The 18814-nt window shown below is 33.5% G+C and overlaps 2 protein-coding genes across 4 annotated transcripts; one reads left to right on the forward strand and one right to left on the reverse strand.

Moving 5' to 3' along the window:
- The first annotated feature begins 352 nt into the window (after positions 1 to 352).
- LOC25483772 (protein trichome birefringence-like 8) lies at positions 353 to 2730 on the forward strand. Its single transcript, XM_013612479.3, has 3 exons — positions 353 to 684; positions 1846 to 2235; positions 2458 to 2730. Exons 1-3 carry the CDS (start codon positions 353 to 355, stop codon positions 2627 to 2629), a joined length of 894 nt encoding a protein of 297 aa, XP_013467933.3. The 3' UTR covers positions 2630 to 2730.
- A 128-nt stretch (positions 2731 to 2858) lies between these two features.
- Positions 2859 to 16605, reverse strand: LOC25483773 (uncharacterized). Of its 3 annotated transcripts, none has more exons than XM_039827220.1 (19): positions 16416 to 16605; positions 14514 to 14988; positions 12577 to 12668; positions 11852 to 12016; positions 11346 to 11733; positions 10650 to 10768; positions 10301 to 10373; positions 10000 to 10217; positions 9870 to 9914; positions 9322 to 9415; positions 8569 to 8760; positions 7414 to 7517; positions 7203 to 7290; positions 5678 to 5824; positions 5113 to 5238; positions 4695 to 4865; positions 3717 to 3776; positions 3468 to 3608; positions 2859 to 3366 (listed from the first exon to the last, which is right to left on the reverse strand). In XM_039827220.1, exons 1-18 carry the CDS (start codon positions 16457 to 16459, stop codon positions 3489 to 3491), a joined length of 2721 nt encoding a protein of 906 aa, XP_039683154.1. In that variant the 5' UTR covers positions 16460 to 16605; the 3' UTR covers positions 2859 to 3366; positions 3468 to 3488. The 3 variants fall into 3 exon arrangements, with proteins under 3 accessions (XP_039683154.1, XP_024633392.1, XP_013467935.1); XM_024777624.2 differs by adding an exon at positions 15518 to 15555 and having other exon boundaries at positions 2859 to 3608; positions 16416 to 16593; XM_013612481.3 differs by having other exon boundaries at positions 2859 to 3608; positions 16416 to 16604.
- Between the last annotated feature and the right edge of the window lie 2209 nt (positions 16606 to 18814).

The raw sequence follows: 18814 nt of genomic DNA on the forward strand, positions 1-18814 counted from the left end.
TATAAGTAACGAACAATAATTTTATAAAATTTTGATTTTGATTAAAATTATAGGTATAATTGAAAGTGAAACAGTCACTCCAAAATCATGTATTATCTTTATATACCGTAATAGTAAGTATATTAATGTAAATAAAAAATAAAAAAAGGTAATAGTAAGTATAGATTATTATTAAAAGTTTAATTGAGTAAAGAATGATACAATAAATAAAAGATTCACATTTATGATTTTATTTATTTAGGTTAAAAGATGTTGGTCTTAGGTTGTGCCGACCTTACTTATTTCAACCCTAAGCAGCCACCCATAACACCTATTAATTTCTTGCTCACATAATTTTTAAGGAAAAGTAACAATGAATAGAGACTTAGCATATGCACTCTCTTTTCTTTTCGTCTTACTATCTTCTCTATTCTATTTCAACCTCCCTAACTTTGATCCAAAAACTCTTTTTCGTTTTGATTTCTTATCACATACAGCTCTTAATAATTCACAAAAGTCACTACCAATTGAAGCATGTGATTTTTCCAAAGGTCAATGGGTTTGGGACGAAACTTATTATTCACATAAGTTGTACGATGAAAATTGTCCCTTTCTTGATCCCGGCTTCCGGTGCCGGCAAAATGGACGGAACGATGAAGGTTATCGTCAATGGAGATGGCAACCTAATGATTGTAACCTTCCACGGTATGTTACTTGCATGCTATGATCATATGTCGTACACCTCTATTTCATTGCATGCATGGTTATGTGTCTGTTATGTACTATTATTTCTTGATTTGTTTTGTTATTAGTTTTTGTAGTTTTGAGATGTAAAGCTAAACCTCTTATTGCAACAATCATGGCTTCATGTGGTTTTCTATCCTTTTTTTTTTTTTTTTTTTTGAGGAGTTGAATTGAAATAGTCGATAATGGCATGTAAAGAGGAGAATATGAAGCCTTGATTATAGAAACACTAGTGTACGTGCACTGCTAGGTCTAAATAAAAAATAAAAAAACTACTAGGTCTAATAAGTAAAAATGGAATTATAAATATTATATTTATAACAATAATCTTTATTTATTATAGAAAAATTGCTAAGGACTTAAATTTGTTTATTGGTTGGACTCTCCTATTTCTGAATTCAATTGAGAATCACGCATAGAACTTGACGCTGGTTGCACATGTAGCTCATGATAGAACAATTTGTATTCCATTTCAAATCAAATCTTAAATACAAACTCGAAACATGAACCATCTCACTTTCACCTTGATTGCAATAGTTTCATGAAATTTGTCTTCATCAAATCCATTGAAGAAAATTTGACGGATTAAGTTACCTCAGGAGTAACCTGAGATGAATTACTTTGCTTAATTACTCGTTATAAATACTAACTTTATTATTCTAAATAAACATTAATTTATTTATTTCATATTATATTAATGATCAAATTACACTGCCTAAAAACTTATTATATGTTCATTTGAAATTATTAAGAGGAGTGTTAGCATCAAACTTCTTAATGCGTATTTTCTAACACACTCTATTTTATAGGTTAGAATTCATATGTGCACAACCAAAAAAGTAATAGAGAGCGTGTTGACAAGTGTTATAACATTATTGAATTCTTTAATGAAATATAAAAATAAAATTAAATTTTATGAAAATTTGTGCAATTAATCTACTCAATTCAAACTTTTAATTGGTGATTAGATTGTTGAACTTTAATATTTATAATGAATTATTAATAAGAATAACTTAGCAAGATATACTTTAGAGTGTCCTTTTAACTAGTGTCATACTCTTAAGTAATGATCAATATATTTAATAACAACTTCTCTTGACTCATTTCTTGTTTTACTCTCAGATTCAATGCCAGTGACCTCCTAGAGAGGAGTCGCAATGGACGCATTGTGTTTGCAGGTGATTCAGTGGGCAGAAACCAATGGGAGTCATTACTTTGCATGCTATCAAAAGGGGTCTCTAACCTCTCAAAAATATATGAAGTGAATGGAAATCCCATAAGCAAACACAAGGGCTACTTGGTGATGAAATTTGAGGAATACAACATGACTGTAGAATATTATAGGGCACCTTTCTTGTCTATTATAGGTCATCCACCACCAAACTCATCTACTGACATTAAAATGACTATCAGACTTGATGAGTTACATTGGTATTCTAATAACTGGAAGGGAGCAAATGTTCTTGTTTTCAATAATGGTCATTGGTGGAACTTAGACAAAACTATCAAGTCGTAAGTATACTGAATCTATAACTGTTACTTTGAGATAATTTCGTTTGGATGAGCCTTGCCTTTCTTTTCTAAGAAAAAACATTTTTAAGCTTTTATGAAAACTTTAAAATTTGTTTAGAAACTCAACTGTTTGTTACAACTTAGTTCATGTGAAGTTTGTTCTATTTTAATATCTTTTTTTGATAGAAATAACACATCTGAACAAGGTCGATCATTTTGCAGGGGTATCTATTTCCAGGAAGGTGGGAAGGTAAATGTGACTATGACAGTGAAAGAAGCTTTTAGGAGATCCTTACAGACATGGAAATCATGGGCATTGAGTAATCTAAATCCTATGAGGAGTTTCGTCTTCTTTCGTAGCTATGCCCCTGTTCATTACAGGCAAGTATATTAACACATTTATGTGACCTTGATAATCATAAATTCAATTTAAAAGCATTAAAATGAACGGCATGAGGGGGTGGGGGATGCAATCCAGAATTTGAGGAAGTTTAAACTCAAAATTGAGCTAAAGTCATGTGGAAAATTTAGAGCATAAGTGCTTATCATATAAAATTTATCTATAAGATATTTCTATAACAAAAGATAAAATAAAGACAGTTGTTTTCATTTAAGTTATAAGCTTATACTGAAGAGATTATAGAAATAAGTTGTTTTCATAAGCTCTCAAACAGTCACACAAGTACTTATGACAGCAAATAAGCTCATCGATCCGTATAGACCTTAAAACTAAAAGTAAGACAATTCGCATCAAATTTACACATCCCATTTTAGTCATCCTTTCAAAAAGTATATTTGGATAAGAGTCTGTACAGTGAAATTGCAGGAATGGCACATGGAATGAAGGAGGAAACTGTGACAAAGACAAGGAACCAGAAAACGACCCTGCAAAACTCGAAGCTGATCCGTATTACAATGTATTTATATCTGATGTTGTTAAAGAGATGCAATATGGAAGTTGGAAAGTCAACTTTTTGAACATCACATATCTTTCGGAATTGAGGAAAGATGGTCACCCTTCCAAATATCGGGAACCAGGAACCCCACCCGATGCTCCTCAGGATTGTAGCCACTGGTGTTTACCCGGAGTGCCAGACACGTGGAATGAACTTATCTATGCCCAACTCCTCTCTAAGAAACATGGCTTCAACAAAAGTTTTTCAGAAAGTGAAGAACGCAGCTGATCCAATTTTCATCAGACCAGGAAGAATGTTAAGTTTTGTTAGCTATACATAAATCGGCATTGCTCCTGATCATTTAACTTCATCCATTTCATCATCTGAATCCACATCACTGGTTGACATTGACATTTGCTTCACTTTCTCAAGCTGCCTCAAGAGATCCAACCTTTCTGGTGCATAAGTGGATGGAATCTGCAAGGAAGATATATCAAATTCTTATGACGTGATGATCAGAGATTTAAAATTTTGAATACAAGACTAAAAAAAAGAAGAAAAAAGCAGACAGAATAATGTTTATACCAGGGATGGTACATATCTCTGAATGGCAGCCAACATTGCTGCATGCCCAACGGCAGTAACCTGTGTGAATTAAACATTTTCCTTCTTAGCAAGAAAAATCTAATATTGGAAAATGGTAATATGAAATATCAAACAAGTTCATTTCCTTCTATCTTCTCTCGTTTACATTTTCTCCAGGCAGGAAGTCTATTTTGTTCCACTTCAATATTTATAAGGAGCAGAAAAATTAAAGGTTAAAATGAGTTAGATCATCATTCAAATATTTATAGGATTGTACATCGTCCTTGTATACATGGACATGTTAGAGATGAAATAAAGCTATTCATAAGTCATTGCCAAGCAGTTTAGGATATTAAATTAATACTAATTAAGAAAGAGATTGTGAGCCTCGGCGCAGTGGAAAGGTCATTATCCTTGTCATTATCCTTACAATCTCATCCTTATAATCTAGTGGTCATGGGTTTATGCATGTCCTTTATTTCTTCCACTTACTCCTTCCTTTTTATCTAAACCCTCCCCTCCCTTCCCCTCATAACTCGCAAACAAAACCTTAAGGTCTACTACATCTTTGCACGCGACTGCCGATCAGCCAACTCAGCAAGGCTGGTGAAACTCAGGATGGTCACGGGTGTGGGCTAGAGCAGGCAGACATACGGTCAAACCACCCCCAATCATGCAGCCATTTATGTTGGAAGCATACACTTACATATTAATAATAATAAAGCACACTTACATGTTAAACATGTTGATTTGTTTAATTTTTTTTTCAATTTTGATTTGCCAACTTAGGAGTGTTGGTCAAATGAATCAGGTTACATCATTGACCCATGTTTGGACAAGACATTTAGAAATTAGAAGCTTAGCATAATTTGAATATGATTTTTTTTATTATGAATGAACAGTACACTTCTCTATCCAGAGCAGGACATATTATTCAGATATAATTGATAAGAACAATCATAAAGGAGTTCAACTTACAGGAATAAGCATTAAAATGCCGATAGGAACAACTGAAGCCATGTCAGTTAAGGTTCTTTTAAGTGCTTTCTTCTCCTTCTCAGTCAATTCATCACCTATTAAGGTCCTTTTGACCAAACCCGAGGCAGCACCAACATCAATAGCAAGAAGTTGAGTTCCTTGCAAGACATCCTGTTTATTAAGTAGCAAACTTTATATCTCTATTATTATATTATTTGTTTGAGCAGCGAACAATGTCAAAATCATCAGAGATGCAACACACACACATGACATAATATTTTCTTTTTTAGTTTTAAAAGACAGAGAATAGGGTGAGGAAAAAGTAACCCAGCATCATCCAATCAATTTGATAAAGCAGATGAGTTCTTAAAGCATGATAATACTTCCAAACAAAGAAAAATGTCAGACTAAATCATACCGTTCCTGTTTCTTTTAGTTTGTCAAAAGATTTCTGTATGAAATTTTCATTCTTCTGAACTCTGACCATCTGAACACCTCCAGCATCACCATTATAACGGGCACCATCATCACTGATCATCAAATCCTGTCAAAGCAATATAAACACAAAGGCATGCCATGTGATAAGGATGTGAAGCTAAAGTAGTCAATACAAATGGCAAGCAGATTTATTAAGAAATTAACAGTAGCTTGAAGCAGAGTTTTGTAAATAGCATTTATTAGGACAGATTTTACTTTTGCTCATATCACCATTCACCATGACATTATGTAATTATCAGGACATTTTTTTTTCCTTTTTTATTCATTATCATTTTATTAGGATTCATGTACAATGGTCTTATATCTTAGAGCCTCTAGTTTGTAACATAAAGTCTTTCAATATAATTCAGACCTTTTTCAAGTGAAGTGGACATTAGGATGAGACAGCGTAGTAGGAAAATAATAATGCAATATCTAAGTAAAAAAATTCAATAAGGCGTATGTTCAACCTTGTGAGTCGTCTAATTCAAATGTTTCAGACGTACCTCATTATTTTCTGATTGATAGGCACTTCTTTGGACCCTTTTCTCAAGTTCCATCAGCTCATTCCTTAGAAGCTCAAAGCGAAGGATTTCATTGGGTTCTTGGTCCACAACCCCTACATTTGGTGCAGGCTGTTCAATATAATTTTCCTGGAAACAAGATAGCAAGTCCATAATACTCAAAACTCAAAGAAGCATTCACTAACCAATTAGAATAGATAATTAATCATCCATGCAGCTAAACCAAATGAACCACTGTTCTGTTCCAGTTTAAGCATGATTATTAGGCAAATACAATTTGAAAAGAAAAAAATGATATTGTAAGCTCCTATAGAATTCTCACTTGCAAACAAGTTTTTGGCGATTTTAACAGTCCGCCACTTTACGAATAATGAGGGAGGAACTTAAAAAACCAGTTTTCTTGTTGTGAGTTGGGGGGGAGGGGAGGGAGGGATGCGCTAGTCACGCAAGCATAAAAATTAGCTTTATAGATTCTTGAGATAGGTTTTTGTTAGGTCATTTTCACTTCTATCAAAATAATCTGTAGCAATCTATAACCAAATCCGGTTCGTAACTAACCAGCAACTATCCTTGACTAAAGCACACTACTCAATGGTTTATTGGTTATCTAATGAAAAAATATTTCTCGTTGCATCTTTACAGGATCTAGTCACTTTTTTAAAGGACTGATCTATTTACCACCTACAACTATACTGAAAACCAAATATAATCTTAGTTGTGTCACCCATAGTAGTCAACCCCGGATAGCGGTTCGTAGCGGCCGACCCCAAAGGTGGAATAGCGTATACCAGTATAACAAATAGCGGTCACCGATATTTGATTATTTTTGGACAAATTACAAGAATAAACCATAAAGTATAAAAAAATTATATATTTCTCAACAAAAAAAAAAAAAACATTTAATATAAAATTAAATATAACACTCAAATCTCATGAGACATTCATAAATCAAAACACCAAAAAACAAAAGACAGGAACAAATAAAAAAAATCATAAAACAAGAGAAACCATAAGATAGAAGAGTGTGTTTCACGGCACAGGTGAGAAGAGAGAAAAACTTGAAAAATGTTAGGGTTTACGAAATCCTCAAAATACCCTAAAAAAGGTTTTAAAAATAGGGTCAATTTCGAAATTTCCTAATAAAATCAAATTGTGGCTGAAGCGGCCGCTATCCGCTCCGCACCACTATGCCGCTATTTGATTCCGCGTCGCTATGACGATTACCATAGCAGTTCGTTGCCACTACTCTACGCACGGCCGCTATAGTGCCGCTATCGGCCGCTATTGACTACTATGGTGCCACCAATCAAGCATATTTTTACTTTCATGTAAACAAGACCATTATTGAAGAACATATATGATATGACAGTAGAAAAACATAATTGACCTGAACATCTTATGTTAATACATCAATTAAATAAAAGAAAACTAAATATACAGTTATATTTTCACAAAAGAGACAAAAAGGAAATCAACATCGTCAAATGATGAGGAAGATAATGCATACATGAGCATCCACATCAGGTTCCGGCTCGGGCTTTCTGGGTATAGGAGGTACAAATATGCTCCAGAATCCACGAGATTTTCCAATTTGTCTGAAAAAAGACACATATATGTGTACCATTTACATAGAGCTAACCAGAAAATTACATTTACCTAAAACAGAAGAAAGTAATAGTTGGCACTGCATGAAAAAAGAAAAAAACAAGCATTCATACCTTTTGCTCCTGTCCACCTTTACATTGTCATTCTTTCTGCTTTTCCCTTCCATAAACCTGTCCTCCTCACCAACCGGTGTGATGGTTTGATCACTATTAACTCCCTGCATGAGTTTAATAGAAGCACCATTGGCAAGCAAATATTCAGTTTCTCAAAAATCAAACATGTGACTAGAAGTATGCATACGAATCAAGCAAGATAACAATGAATTACAACACAAAGAAATGAGAAAACTGAGTATAACTCACATTACTCCACTAATTTGAAAGAAAGAAAAAAAAATATGAATGCACCTGAAATGCCATGGAAAAAAGCAAACAACAATATCCATGCATACTACTAAACTTGTACCCAATTTTCACCAAGACTTTTAAGCAAAAACATAAAACTGGCTCAAGAAGGCAAAATCTATGTTCGGGGAACAAATGCAAAGGGGATGAAGGGCACCTAATCCTCATATTTTACTCCAAAGTACTGCATATGATTATTCTTCACATACATACTCTGGAATTCATTTTTGTCCACAGCGTATTGTACTTATAAAATTAAAGAAGCCATTAGGTTAATAAGCGGGTACTCTATTACAGGTTATTTGGGCAACAAAGCCCATTAGAGAAATGACGTGCGTTTTTGTTGAAAGAGACACATCTTGTAGACCTTTCAAACATATATTTGCCATCGTTTTGGTTCCTAATTACTAGTACCAAAATGGGAGCTCAGTGTCAATGAAGGCTGTCAAAGTGGTCCGTCCACCAAATTAATCTTTCGTAGACAAAAAATTATAACTTTAATTGCCATTTAGGCCAATTTGTTTTCTCATATAAAAGAGGAAAAACGTAATGTCAATTTTGTCTTTAAAATAGTAGAATACACATTCATTCCTATGTTATTATCAAACCCCATCACTGATTATTATCTGGTTCCATCCCTGTTATGTTGATCAGTCAATCTACTTTTATCAACAAACACAAAATTCAGGACACGATTATTTGGAGGTAGAAACCGAAAAAGATTCCCACTTTCAGGAAAAAAATAGAAGATATCAACATAAAGAAGAAGAAACGCGAAAGAGGTTATGTACTTTCAAGGTAAAAGTCTTTGACACACTATTATACCAGGAATTGGTAAAGGAGGTTGTGGAGGACATTGTGTACCTCTTGCAGAGAATCAGCTTTTGCTCGGAAAGATGCCTCCAGGAATTCAGCTTCTTTCTTAAGTTTCCGTATTTTTTCCAAGTCAGAACAGGCTGCTTTCAAATGCTCCTTTCCAGAACTAGAGCTTGACACATGCAATTCTTGAAGCAACTTTTCAAGCTTTATCACAGCTTCTTCGACACTTTTTAATGCCTGAAATCAAATGACAAAAAAAGGCATAAATAAGAGTATGATACTGTTGATTATTCTCTACTTATTATGCTTGACTTAGTTTCCTTATTTATGTTTTCTTGAGAGATTCTCTCGTGTATATAAGTGTGCATACATCATTGTAATATTAGAGTTATTCAATCTAAATTATTCAAGCTGGAATCAGAGCCTCTCCAAGATCCATTGGGCCACCTGCTATCAAGTTTCCGCTATCGGGCCACCCACCATTTATGTCCACGAACCAAGCCCAATAGTGTTGGTCGTGAGGGGGGGTGTTAAGAGTCCCACATCGGATAGGTGATGGTCTGACAATGTGTTTATAAGTGGGGGCAATCGTCACCTCACAAGCCAGTTTTGTGGAGTTGTGTTAGGCCTAACCACCATTTCTAAGATATACATAAAAAATAAAAATAAAATTGGGGTTCATCTAAAGTATGAAGAATATTGATATGTTAAGTTAAGGCATGAAGATGTCAGATTAGGAAATAATACACTGCTGAAATGGAGAGGCTCGCAGCAGATTTTAAAGTGTGGGAATCAAACCTCATCAAAAGAACCTGAGCCTTTTATCGTTGACTGAATTGTGGATCTTTGCCCGTCAACTATTTTCTTGGCATCACTCTCCAATGTCTTATCTCTGCATTAAATTTAAAAAGATAATAAGTGGCACAATGATTGGAATTAGAAACTCTTGGTGTAAAAAATGTTTTCACAAGATCTGGAATTCCAATAAAAACTATAAATACAAGGTGTATAAATAAATAGGTTCAAGAAAATATTGCCACAGTAGAAGACAATTAGCTTGGAAACATTTTTCTGCCTGGCTCTCTGGTAGAAAAAGATGTTTTTGTACTACCGTACGACAATTAAACGCATTTCCATTAGATTGGATTTTCTTTCTTTTCTAGAGAATTGGACATCTTCCAACCAAATCTTACTGACATATCAATGATATATGAAAGCCAGAGTCACATATTAGAGAGGTATGTTAGCACCATTTTGATGCATGAATCATGGTATCAATGAATATGCACATGCACGTAATGGAATGCAAAAAAGACTGTAGATGGTGACATTGTCACATAGCTTACTTTATCATCCCAAGTTCCTCCATGCACTCCATCAACTTGTTGTGCCTAACATAAAATAAATAAGACACATAATTTATTAAGTTTGAAGCTGGTATTTCATTAAATTATAAATAAGCATTGCTCTAGTTACCCTCTGGACAGAAATTCAGCTGCTTTTACATTTGAAGGACTCTCAAGCCATGTGCTGTATTTGATAAAGCTCTGCATCCAATAAGAGCAAACAGCAAATGCTTGGGTCACTGCTTCCGCATTTGGAGGACCTTCTGGTTTACTATGCCCACGAGACTGTTTTGTGATGCTGGTGATTCCCGGATAAAAAGGAAGCCAATCCAGCTCTTCACAAACTACCTATGCAGTTAAAGAACTTCCCCAGTTAAATCAACTTAATAATCAAGCATACATTGTTAAATGCAAGGACCATAAATACTAACCTCAACATACAATTGATATGAACTAATGGATGAGAGCTGAGGGTAGTATAAAACACTTCCCCCAATAAGATACCTGTAATAAATAATCGTATAAATAAATAAATGCACAAAAATTCATAGGATGCATGACAAGACATTATGATGATAAAGGTGCTTAAGTTGCTGGGAATTATTATGATGATATTATGCATGTAAAGCTACTAACCTTAAAACACCTATATATACAATCATCTGACCAAATGCTAGTAGTACAACTAGCACAGGCTACCAAAAACTATTCATGACACTCCTAAAACAATAAGACACCTAGTACTCTAACAATAGTAATAGTACATAATAAAAACAGTACCTGATGAAATCTTCAATTGGATCATTGGGAGTATCGAAACCATTTGCCAAAAGAAATGTTCGTGTACTTCTGCCTAAAGCAATAAAGAATCCAAATATAGCCAAATCTTTCTCCAAAACCTGTACCATGCTAACATTCAATTGAAGCCTTTTGTTACAAAATACACAAATAAATGGAAAAGGATAGAGCTCGATTATACTCAATTCAACTAGTCTCTATTCTTATTATTTTATTTATATAAAGTGCTTTCTATTAAAACTTTCTAACAGAAAGTCAACTTATCTCAATTTTTAAGCATATTCCTCCATGCTGGAAAAAAAAAAATATATCCCTAGTGGGATAGAAAGTAATGAATTCCAAATGTCAATACAACAACAACCAAGCCTTATCCCACTAAGTGAGGTCGGCTACATGGATCAAATTACGCCATAATATTCTATCATAAACCATATTTCGGTTCAACTCATTAATCTCTGAAGAAATTAAAAAAATTATACAGTCACAGGCACAAGACAACAACCACGTTAATGAATAAGAATTTTTAAAATGATACAATTCAAATAAAGTATAGCTTTACTTTGGTAATTTAACTGTATGTATAGTCATTTCAATTGAATATGTATTCCTTGACATTCAATCCAACATCACCAGTTTAGTGCCAAAACGACAGTGTCTTCAAAACTGAACATAACTAACCTCAATGCTTTCAGATGTTGTCAGTCTTGACCATATTTTCTCCTTATCAACAGCCTGCTGCAGCTGCTTCTGAACCAGATTTACCCAGAAAATAACCTCTTCTGAACCCCACTCAACGTTTGCTCTAAAAGCTGCAGCTCGAGGACCAAAATGTACAAGAAATTCTCTGTGTAGACCAACATCCTTTATAGAATTATAAGCTTGACTTACAGGAATTAAACCAACCAGCATGTCCATCAAACTACCAGTTATCTCAGTGCTCATGGAAAAGAATTGTGAGCAAGAAACTTTTGCCGGGCCAAGTTTAGCAATTGCAGCAATGCATGTAAGTGTAAGCAGGAGAAGTGATACATCACTTGCACTGCTCAAACCCTTAGTTTTTCCAGACCTGGGAATTCAGTCAAAAATATCATTTATGAATCGTCTATAAATATAACATGAAGGAGCAAGAACAGAGGCATAAAAGTTTACATCTCAATATGTAGAAATGTTAAAAGAAAACATACAAAGCAATGGCAGAAGTGAAGCGCCCGTCCCCTTCAAACTTATTAACAAAGGATGTCACTACAGCTGGAACTTGCTCTGACCAAAACCATTCGTACACTTCAGGCTGTTTGGCAGATAAGTTTTCTCTGATTAAGCTCTCCAAGGGAGCAGATAGCCTTAGCAAACTGGACCAATGCAACATTTACACAAGTTTCAGGCCAAAAGCAACTAGAGAGAGCACTATTATATATTAAAACTAAAGATGTAAAGAAGGAACAAAAAGAAGAAAAACATGAGACATGCAATATGAGCGAATCAAATATTGGAAGGCATTAAAAGCAGTATATAAGTATACAATCACTGTGATGGTAAAATCTTGAAGTGATATTTAAAGTTTGCCTGCTACAAAACTTCCATATTAAGGGTACAACACAAGTTACTACCTTAAACATGAGTCATAGATTTGAACTTTCAGATGATTTGCATAATATTCAATAAAATACAGATTTTATCATGAAAAAAATATGCATTTGAAACTTCAAAATTTGACATGAAGATGTACCATAGCTATGCGAAATATATTTCATTGTTAAAACATCAAAAGACTGAACTAATTATCTGATGAATAGTTTCGGGTACATGGTCTATTATAAAACACACAGGGTCAACTGAAGAATTTCTGTTTCATTCTAATAAATACAAAAGAAACACATAAAGTGAAACAAAATGCGAAGCAATATGCTACCTCCTTTGAACAAATACATTGACATTTCTATCTCTGCTATCATCTCGGGATGAAATTTCACTTGCAGCATATAATAAGGAGTACACGGCAGCCTGAGAAAAATTAATAAACTGTTTATCAGTTTTTCTTAAATTTTGCAGGTTAGGAAATGTTGAGATATGTTCAACTGGATAGTAAAAAGAAACATTGCCAAAAATTCATTTATGATGAAGAATAGGCAATATATAATTTGCATCTATCTTTACAAATCATATTCATTTGGAAAACATTAGCTAACTCGTAAATCAAGTTTAGATTTTAGGTAGCCAAATATGGCTAACTCAGTCTCAGAATTTTGTTTGCCATACTCGGTCTAACTTGAACAGTCACATAATTCTGTTGACAAGTCAGCAAAGTCAACTTTAAAGATTAAAAAAAGCTTCAAAACACAGGACTCAATTGTGTTTCATTTTTGTTCAACAATGCATGTTGCCATGTTCACTTTCTGCACTTCATTTTTACAGCTTTCGTTCTCTTCATTTATACTAGGGGCTCTCTCAAACTGCAATTGAACACTAGACGAACGAAGTTCACACCTACGGCAAATAGTGTCGCTCCCTCCCGGCAAAACTTGCCTGACTCTGTCCCTTGCTTTCTACGTTTGAACACTCGATAGGTGCATCCACATTGAGTCTACCACTTCTGCATTTGAAACTCAAGGGCCTCCCTAACCCTCTGCTTTGTTTATTTTTCCCTCATTTGAAGATCAAACCCACTCAAACAGATACCAGTATCACAGTTCTTTTATTGTTCACTGCTACAATGCACACCCAGTTATTGCCCTTCTGCTTCCTCAGTTTAAATCCTTCCCTTCACTCAATTTTTTCACCGTTGTTTTGTTTTTTATCTGTTTTGTTTCTTTGCTTTATTATGGAGTTGGAATGTAGAATTATAATTCTATTATTGGTAGTATAATATTATTCATATATGTTATTTGTAGTTTTTTATATTAGGTATACTCTAATAAATTTGCAAGTCTTAGTCTAAGAGATGATTTTATTGAAGCTCCACGAATTTGCATAGACTTTTGGGTTTGACAACTTTGGATATTATTACTATTGGAACCGAGACGTTTCAATACTGAAAGTATATTCTGGAAGGAAGAGAGAATAATAGGTTAAGGGAGTAGATTTGTGCAACCAGTTATACTATCAGTCTAGGTTGAATGTTGGGTAAGAACCTTTAAATACGATTATATAGGGGAGTGACTCGAGTGATTTAAATGATTCTAACTTTTCAATTTATTTCTCTCTATCTTTCTTTTGATTCTTAAGAACATTTCTATACCAAAGAAAAGTAATTTAGCAAAGAAGGTGAAGCCAAATGACCTAATTTAACAAACAAAAGTAATTCTAGACCTAAATATATACAATACACTAAATTACCCCAAGCTGGACATTTAATAACCGACAGCTTGTCAATGATAATGGGTCTTAAAGAGCCATAGCAAAATTTCTTTAGTATTAATTTAACAAACAAAACTAATGCTTTTAACAGTTGGATTGCATCAGCTTCGTATTTTGCTCTAATGATGAACGAAGCAGACAAGATTAAGTTATCGCATATGAGTTGGTATTATGTACAAAAATCTCGGATACACCGAGACACTAGACGTAGTTCAAAGATTAAGTTCTATTAACTCCAATAACTACCTGAACATTGCTGCATGTTTTTAAACACCAACAAGGCATGCAAAACAAAACTTAGTCATGCTTCTTCCTTTTACAGTTCATCTAGCGTGTATTTGTCGAAACTCACACAAGTTAAACAAAAGAACAACATGCCATCACAAAGGTTGTCTCTCAAAAAATTTATTTCATAAATGCAGGTCATACTTTACTCTTTACAGATGATATGAATCAAACAATACTTTCTAATAATTTAAGTTCTGATAATACCTGACATGACAATGCCTTCACCCATGCGGTTTGGTCTACCCCAAGCCAAGCTGTTGAAAACCAGGATACACGTGATGACGATTTATGGTCTTTAATTGCTAGCTCAAAAACCCTGGCTGCATCATATAAAGCTTGAACAAGTCCATCATAAAAGTCTTCATCTTCAAGAGAGCTATTCAATTTCACCCTCATTTTTTCAAGGTTAGCACTGGCGTCAGCTTGTGGACTCCCGTTGACAGCCATACCATCATCAGAGGTAGCAAATGGAAGCAAATTTACACTCCTTCCCATCTTAGAAAATGTAAAATAGTGTTTTCTACAGCTCACAGAACCTTGACCACTGCTCGAGGACAAATCATGTTGTATAAGGCATCCCTTTCTTGAACTGCCCCATTTACTAAATAGTAGGCAATGCAAGTCTGACACTTTTCTCCCTACACTTGAGGAACCATTCGAAAGGCAGCAATTCGAGGAGCTGTGAAATGACTTGCAATTAGAAACAGCACACACACATAAACACGCAGAACTATATAGAAAAACTAAGCTCAGAGGAATGCAATAGTTACTATGTAAAACAAAATAGAACAAGGCCCAGTTTAAATAACCAGATTAACTAAGCACTTATAGCATCGCCGCTTATCACATAAGTGCGTATGAATAAGCTATTTCTGTAATAAAAGATGAAATAAAGTAAAACTATTTTCATATATGCTTTTTTCATAACAATCGTGGAGCTTGTGGAAATAAGTTGAAAACAGCCTATGAGATGAACAAGTTATAAATTGCATAATAAGCTATCTTGGAGCTTGTGGGAATAAGTTGAAAACAGCCTATGCCATGAACATGTCATAAGTTGCTTAATAAGCTGTCCTAGAGCTTGTGGAAATAAGTTGATAACAACCTCTGACATGAACATGCCATAAGCTATTTTCATCAGCTCTCCCAAAGAGTCTCATAAATGCTTAAGCCAGTAAATAAACTCAAATAAATCAATCCAAACAGACCTGAATTTCAATCATACTATTTCCTGCAGCTTCGTAACCTATAATATATATTTGTTAATACTGCATTAGATAATGACTTTTAAAAGCTAATTAGTTTCATATAACGGAACCCAAGGACAATATTCTTCCCCAATCTGAGTTTTGCTCACGCCTCATACGCAAGGTAGTCAAAATCTAGATTTTACGCATGGTTATGATTGGTAAGGGGAAGTAAAATTATAAATCGCACAATCACAACATTAATCGTAAGACTATACAAAACTCATAAATCTCAAATATATTATATATTAGCAATTGGGAATAGACAAACTCTCTATAGGACCTATTTTACTGACGGGAACTACTTTAGCCACTTTAGCGGCTCAGCCGGTTACTCGAGCTCTAAACAAAGATATACCATTAGACCATCCAACAAGTTGATTTGAAATTTCGCTATTGACCTAAAAACAGTTTCTTTAATCATATACTCGCGGAGGCACTCAAAAATCAACACTGGCACACATTGATATAGTACTACCTGAATTACCTACAAGAAAACAATGCATCGTAGATATTCTCAACAACAATTCTTCACAAATTCTAGTAAAACATGAAAGAGAAACGAAAAACTTCAAGTTAAAGAATTAGATTTTCAGTTAGGAATTTTGTCAAGCAATTCATGTGCATAATACAAAACAGCAAACAAACATTACTGTCAGTAAAAGTAAACCTAGCTTCCACATGTCAATGATTCACTTTATTTTTTAAACTCCGTATTCTGTATCCGATCCAAGGACCGAGTGGACCAATCCCACCGTCTACTAACGGAGCCAAATGAAGCTAGAACAAACACAGTAATTATTGGTACTAAAGAGATTCGAACCTGAGACAAAGCAGAAGGATAGAGAAATGGATTTACCTTAACGGAAGAAAATTATTGGTGCTATGAGATTTAACTGCCATGTAACGGATGAAGAAGAATTTGAAGAGAAAATTGAAGTTGCGTCGCTGTAAAAGATAGATAGAAGAGAGAAAAAAAGTGAAATAGAGAAGGAAGAGGTTGCGTTGTCGAAAACAAAAATGGAAACAAAGAAAGGAAATGAAAAAGATGACATAGCATGAGGTGAGTACTTTATCTGAATACGTGGATAACTCACAACAACACCAATCTAGTTCATGTAATCATTTTGCAAAGTTACAAGATTATGTTATGATTATAAAACTTAAATGCACTTTTGATCACTTAAACATTATTATCTTGCGATTCTGATCTCCTATAAAAAATAAAAATAAAAAACAATAATGAATCAGCCTTTTAAGTTTATTTCTTTTATATTTTTAGCTTTCATACCAATTTTGATCAAGTTAATGCATATGCGACATCAACATCACTTAAATGAGAGGAGTCACGTTTTCTTAGGGCGTCATAATTGTAAAATTTAGGGGGCCAAAATTACAATTAAACCTAATAAATAAAGTGATATGGGTGTCACGTATGCATTGATCCAGTCAAAATTGATTCAGAGACTAAAATTGCAAGATTGTGATACTTAAGGGGGCAAAACTGCAATTAAACCTAATTATAATTATAACTATAGTGTTGTTATTGAGTGTCGTACACTCAACAACATTTCTTTTATAATTATCATGTTTGAGGTTTAAACTCAGATTTAATTGTTTAGTCTAGTAATATCATGATTGTCGTTAAGGATAGACAAAGTTTGATACATAACTAAAATTGTGTGTAAATTGAACCGAACTGATTTTCAATTTGTTAGAACCGAACTGAATTATAAGGGATCAATTCGAACCGAACTGAATCGGTTCTTCAAACTGATGGACTGTTTGTTTCTTAAAAAATAAAAACTAAATTGTTCCCACATAAGTAAACATTTCATAAATAAGAATAAAACCAACGAAATCATAAACACTGAGGGAAGTTCTTTATGTACTGGTATTTTATGCCAAGATTTGTTGCACAGTAGTGGAATATTCTAAATTATATACATAATAGATTTGCACACAAAAATCATTATATCAAACAAACTAGGATAAAAATCTTGTAACAAAAAAAAAAACTAGGGTAAAAATCAAACCTTACCATTCCTATGCTAAAGCAAATCTGATGTTAAGACATTCTCTTATTGCAATTCATAGCACACTATTCGATGGAGCCAATAACAAATTCAAAAAGTAAACAACAAATTATATCTATAGGGAAAGAACTACTTGTAGCTAAACAATTGTGAAGATGAAACTCAGAAAATTTTGGTTTAATTTGGCAAACAAACTAGCAAACACAGTTAAAGAACTCAGAAGAGCAAACACAATGAACAAATCAACGTTTTTAGTTTAATTTGGGTTCAAGTTTAGTTATGGTTTTTTATGAAAAAGGTTCGGTTAATAACTGCTCCTTTAAGTATGGATCAGTTCATAAGTTTTGCATAACAGTTTGGTTCAATAGCAGTTCGATTCAGCAGTTTGACTCAATTTTTGACTTTTTATCCACCCCTAGATGTCGGTTGAAGTTGGCTTTGTGTAGAAACTTTTTCTAAGTTTTTAATGTATCAGAATCATCAAATTAGTTGAATGTTAATCAAACATGTTTTGTCTCAATATGTCTACACAAGGACTGAAATTACTTGCGTGATAAATTTGTGAGAGTAAAACGTGTGATTTTTCTTATGGCATCGAAGAATGAAACTTCTTAATTTTATAGAAAAATAAACATGAGACCTTTTTATTCTTTGTGGAAATATTTATAATTTTATTTTCTAAAATTTTTGTTAATTTTAGTTGTTAAAAAGGAGAAAATAGATTTTTAAAGTCATCCATGTTTTGCATTTTGGAAACAATGACTACGATAAAATAATTATTTTCATTATTTCTTGAAATTAAATGTATAGAAAATATTATCTTTTCTCCTCATATACCGACTCATTTTAAAAGTTTATTTTCACTTATCAACGAGTAAAACTAACGCTTATAAATAAAAAGTAAAACAACACAAGTTTTATGAAATTAAAATATAATATATTTTAAAAGACAAAGGAGGACCTTGATATTTTATTGATACCGTGAAACAATTTATAATTTTGGATAAAAAAAATTCAAAATGATTTATAATATGAGACGGATGAAATATTTATTAATACTATCAATTTGTCTTTGTCTTGGAAGGTAAAACAAATATTATTGGAAGATAAAAAGCTAAATTAAAATAAATCTTTAAACAAGTGGTAATTTAGTAACAATTAATTTATTTATTTTTATAAATAGTAACAATTATGCATAAAAATACATCAATTGCTTCATAAA

This window comes from Medicago truncatula, chromosome 1 (genome assembly GCF_003473485.1).
Source record: "Medicago truncatula cultivar Jemalong A17 chromosome 1, MtrunA17r5.0-ANR, whole genome shotgun sequence".
NCBI classification, from domain to species: Eukaryota; Viridiplantae; Streptophyta; class Magnoliopsida; order Fabales; family Fabaceae; genus Medicago; species Medicago truncatula.